Source organism: Humulus lupulus, chromosome 2 (genome assembly GCF_963169125.1).
Source record: "Humulus lupulus chromosome 2, drHumLupu1.1, whole genome shotgun sequence".
Lineage (NCBI taxonomy): Eukaryota > Viridiplantae > Streptophyta > Magnoliopsida > Rosales > Cannabaceae > Humulus > Humulus lupulus.
The window spans coordinates 9,605,856-9,611,112 of NC_084794.1; the positions used below are offsets into that span (position 1 = coordinate 9,605,856).

The 5,257-nt window shown below is 35.7% G+C and overlaps 1 protein-coding gene across 1 annotated transcript; it reads right to left on the minus strand.

Annotated features, from left to right (window-relative positions):
* Positions 1 to 3,265: 3,265 nt before the first annotated feature.
* LOC133817224 (alkane hydroxylase MAH1-like) lies at positions 3,266 to 5,257 on the minus strand. The gene is made up of 2 exons (XM_062249678.1): positions 4,712 to 5,257; positions 3,266 to 4,424 (listed from the first exon to the last, which is right to left on the minus strand). The coding sequence occupies exons 1-2, from the start codon at positions 5,198 to 5,200 to the stop codon at positions 3,393 to 3,395; spliced, it is 1,521 nt and encodes a 506-aa protein (XP_062105662.1). The 5' UTR covers positions 5,201 to 5,257; the 3' UTR covers positions 3,266 to 3,392.

Sequence of the window (5,257 nt, forward strand, 5' to 3'; positions counted from 1 at the left end):
CTAACAAGACCCCAAAAGATTATGGGCATATGACCTACTTAGCTAGTAGGACCCCACTAATCTAATGGGCATATGACTTGTTTAGTCTATGGGACCCCAAGTAACAATGGCCATTATAGTATGTGTATGTTATAAGTATTATGTTAAGTCTTTATGTTTCTTATGAAATTATGTTTATGACTATGTGTTAGATTTTCCTTGCTGGGCATTAGGCTCATTCCTTTTTGTTTTATGTGCAGGAAAATAGCTTTAGAGGCGGTAAGGTTCGTGGATGCTTGGGATTGTGTATTGATGGTGAATGGAGTCAAGGAGCCGAGCGTTATTCGATTCGAGGATGTAGTCTTGTTTTATTTTTTTATGGTTTTACATGTATTTTCCGCACTTTCTATGTAATTCTTTTCATTTTAAATCATGTTTTGTTTTTAAAGACGATGGGATCCCATATCCTTCTTGGTATTTATTTTGTAAGTTAACTCTTATTATTACAAGTTTTTCAATAAAATTATGGTATTTTCGTAAATGTAAGTTTTAGTAAGAATTGTATGTATAGTTTCGTTAATGGTCCAAAAGTCTAGATTAGTGGGTCATTACACTTGCCTGGTCGAATGTGTTTTAGTTTGAAGTTTTCATCTGCAAATTTAGCACCATAAATCGATTCTCCACCTCGTCCATCGCCAAGAGTAAAATCGCCTCCTTGAATCATAAAGCTGGGAATAATTATGTGATGAACTCCCTTTGTAGTGGAGAGGCTTTCTGCTCTTCCCAGTTCCTTTCTCCCCTGAAATGACACGGCTGATCAAACTCAAAATTAACAATATTGAAGTTGACTGCACAGAGCAAGATACGAGAACCATTTAAACAAAAATAAATAAATACATTGCTTTACAATAATAAAAAAATACATAAACCAGGAACTGAACACCCATAGTACCCCGTCGCACCACCATCTCCAGCCCACGCAACCCAGTCGATGTCAACTATAAAACAGAACGAAAGAGAGAGAGATCTTTACCTACACCAACAAGTCTCCAAGCCTAGGTCATCGAGCCTCCAGTAGTCCCGCTAAGCCTTTGTCAGCCCCGTCAACCTCCACCATTGTTGAAGCCTCGTATAGCCCCTCGCCGTCGTAGTTGAAGCCCCCTCAGCTACTGGTGTTTCGAGTAGGAGAGAGAGAGAGAGAGAGAAGGAGAGGGATCGGGGAAGAGTGAGAAGGGAGAGCGTCTTGGAAAGGAAAGAGATAGGGTTTTCATTTGAGATATTTTGTTTTGGGAAACAATAATTCATTTGCAGCTTATTTTTTCCTATTTTCGGCTATTCATTTTAGGTATTTTAGTATGTCACCTTTATTTTTATCTATTATAATACTTTTGCAATACTGTTATACTTATGTGTTGCAAAAATGGATTTTTAGTGTAGTGTCAGACTCCAACGAGGATGGAGGCGAGCCCTATGCTCGCCACCTAGTCAAGGTGCCCAAGCCTTTCAGATTCAGGATGTCCATGATGAATTCATACAATGGGACCACGGATCCTACCGGCCATTTGGCCAGGTTTTATAGGCAAAAGAAAATCCATCGAGCGATTCAATACTAAATACTAAGTGGATTAGGTTATTACTGTTCAGAAGAACATGGCTGAACCACTATAAAATTTTTGTGTGTTTATTTAAGATATTTGTACTTTATCGTATATTATATTCATTCCGTTCAAAATGTGTCGTATATTGTACATACGACCGTTGGCCAATTTCACAGGTCAACGCTAAGTAAAGTACTCGGGGAGAGATCTGACTACCAAAGAGGAGTGGGTTATAGGTTGAAAGGGAAAGTGAGAAAGTCAACCTCCATCTCTACAAGTCAAAGTCACTCCCAAGCACATACTGCTCCTACACCTAATGAAGATATGACTACTATGGCTCTGACGATGAAGGCAATGCGTGAGACGATTCAGATCGTGGCACCTCAGCAACCCAGTATTCTGCATGACCCACTGCTTGACAGTTTTCTGCAGAGGTATTTGCCATCACAATCTGAAGGTGGTACGTCTTCTAAGGGTAACACCGCCCATCCTGACCTTCATACACCGCCATAGCAATAGTACCAACCTCCTCCATAGTATCCACCATATATGTCGTTGCAACAACCTCCGCAGTATCAAAATCGGTACATGTTTGGACACTCTTCCCAATCTTCTCCACTATATTATAACTTTACAGATTTTCAAGGAGGATCGATGTAGCATGCACAACCTAATCTTAGGTATGGGGCAAGCATTTTCTCGGTATGGTGAACTTGGGGGTTCCTCGCAACATCAACCATATGTTAGATATGGTGAGTTTGGGGGCGGGTCGCAGCAAACTTTTTTTATCCACCCCAATACAGCCACAACCTCGGGATCAGTTTGGGGAATTCACGCTTAGACGATCTTCACAACAACCTTTATATTCCTTCACCGCCACAGCAAAATGTTGAAAATGAGGATAATTACAATATTGACCTTAATTATTATATTTAGTTATTAGTTTATGTATTTTGATTAAATTAATAGTGTATTTATTTTTAATGACAATAGCAATATTAGTTGGTTTGATAAATATTAAAATTATATATTAATTTTAATCTTAGTTATGTTTAAATTAATTATTTGGTTATTTTGTTAAAATTTATTATGAATTATTTTTAAAAATATTTAAATTTAATAAATATTAATTTATTTTAAATTAATTTAAAAATATATAATAAAAACATTATTAGCGGGGGACCTCGAAGTTAATAATGTCGCCTCTGACACAGGTATTAGCGGCGGGCTCCGCCGTTACTGCCTGCTGGTAATAATATATTATTAGTGGTAGGTGTGTCAGTCCGCCGTTAATTCTGATTACCAGCGGACACTTATATAAGTAGTGGCGGACCTTTCCGCCTCTAATACGCTAAAATGTTGTAGTGTATATTTTTCACACGTATAAAAAAATTCAAGTACGTATGCGTGTAATTGACTATTTGAACTCTGATTTCGACACCGTAAATTATTCGGAGTTTTCAAAAAATTAGCAAGATGCCTCTTATAACTACAACGTACGTCATAATGCAAAAGAAAGTTATAATTTCTCCAAATGCTAATAATAAAAAATGTTTCTACGATAGGAAAAAAAATTGATGCCCCAACCTAAACAGAGTTCATAAAATATGGATTCCGAAGAAAGTACACAAAACAGAATTCATATAAATATATTATAGATTGTATCGTACATCATAAATATTCAAGTATACATATTCAAAAATATATATGGATTGCCTTTTTATTTTACACGTACTATATAGTACGCAAAATATCTTATTAAAACCCAAACAAAACAATACAATAACTCTATTAATAGATGATTAATTAATTTATTCAAAAAGATCTTTTGGAAACCCTAAGTTTGAGTCCATAATTCATGTACATGGTGATCGTCAAAGTAGGGCATACTAAATGTCCTTCTACAATATGAAAATGATAATTTTTAAGAATGGTGAGTGCCATGATTTTCATTTGAATCAAAGCCATGTCTTTACCCAAACAAGTCCTTGCTCCAATATGAAAAGCTGCAAACTTGTGAGGTGGTACATACACAAATTCTCCTTGCTCTGAAATCCATCTCTCTGGCTTAAAATCCAAACAATCTTTTCCCCAAACTTCTTCCATTCTCCCCGTTGAATAAACAGATGTCAACACCATTTGCTTTGGCTTTACATGATGACCACTTGGAAAAACGTCTGCTTTAGTTGGGGTTTTATTGTTGAAAGGCACCGGTGGATAGAGTCGAAATGTTTCATATATTGTTGCTTGTAGATATACTAATCTACTCATCAACTCCTCTCTTTTGTTATGATCTAAATTATCATAATTTCCTACCAACTTTTCTTTCATTTCTTCAAGAATTTTGGTCTCTATATCAGGGTGAGTTGCCACAAGCCAAAAGAACCAACATAATCCAGCAGTCAAGGTGTCTCTAGCCGCTGCCAAGAAACTATATGCAACGTCTCTAAGAAACTTGTCTGAATATGGCTTTTCTTTTTCTTCCATATAAATTGTTAACAAACCCAAGTTAGCTTCCCCATCATGATGAGCATTGCTATTATTTTGACTTTGGTTGTGGCTCATTTGATCTCGTTTTAATGAGATGCACTGGTATATGAATTCATCGAAGGTTTCTCGTGCTATTCTTAGCTTTCGCTCAGTTCCAATATCTAACCATCTTAGCAATTTCCAATAGCTTTTTGGTACAACATGTCGGAGAAACACTGCCTCTTGTATCTCATTAAATGCCTTTTGATATTCACTTTTAGAGGATTTAAACGAATAGGATGAAAGATCTAGCCCAAAAATGAATGAAATTGCATTATCGAATGTGATCATTTTCTGTAACGTTTCTTGTAGATCAACCTGTTACAATTAAACAACAGCTTTTTAGATATATTTTGGAGGAAAAAATAACGCCATTTAATATTATATTATGTGTTACTATTTGATTAAGTTTTATTTACACACTATTTTATCAATATTTTTTTTTGTTTTTATATATAGGTGATTTTACCTTGGTCGTTAGAGTTGTACTTATTAGAATTTGTAATATGTAGAGCTAGAATAATATATATATATATATATGTATATATATATTTTTTTCTTAGTATTATATATAAAAAAAATACATTAAGTACATATATATATACCTGGATTTTGGTTTCAGTGGCGTGATTAAGAAATGGGACTAAGTCATCGACCACCTTTCGGTAGAGAGTCATTGCAACGAATGAATCAAACTTAGCATGTCTTTGAGTCCAAAGCTGAAACATTTTTCTTTGAAGTTTCCATAAATGAGAATCAACATTGAGAATCCCATCCCCTAGAACATCAAACACCTCCCTAAACTCTTCTCCTTTGGGATAGTTGGAGAATTTTGTGGTGGCGATGTGTTGAAGATTCGAAGGGTGGCATGTGATGATGAAATTCATGCTACTAAACAAAGGGCATTTTAACTCAAATGTGCCTCCACTTTTCTTCATAATCTCAGTTATGAAGTCATGGAGACGTGGGATGTTATACAGCAGTGTTGGCAACATGCCTAACATCGGCCAATTCGTAACTATTGCATTTCTATTTCGCCACCAATGGTGAACCACAAGTACTAGGCCAAATAGAACCACACCAACTATCACCATACTTGTATTATATATTGAAAACTAGCTCTAGCTCTTTCTATATTTATATAAGGGCAT

What these genes read in the sequence shown, in the direction of transcription:
- LOC133817224 (XM_062249678.1), bottom strand. Translation starts at nt 5,200, where the DNA reads ATGGTGATAGTTGGTGTGGTTCTATTTGGCCTAGTACTTGTGGTTCAC. An exon ending in CCACTGAAACCAAAATCCAG is followed by an intron (nt 4,425 to 4,711) that starts GTATATATATAT and finishes TAATTGTAACAG; the next exon opens with GTTGATCTACAAGAAACGTT.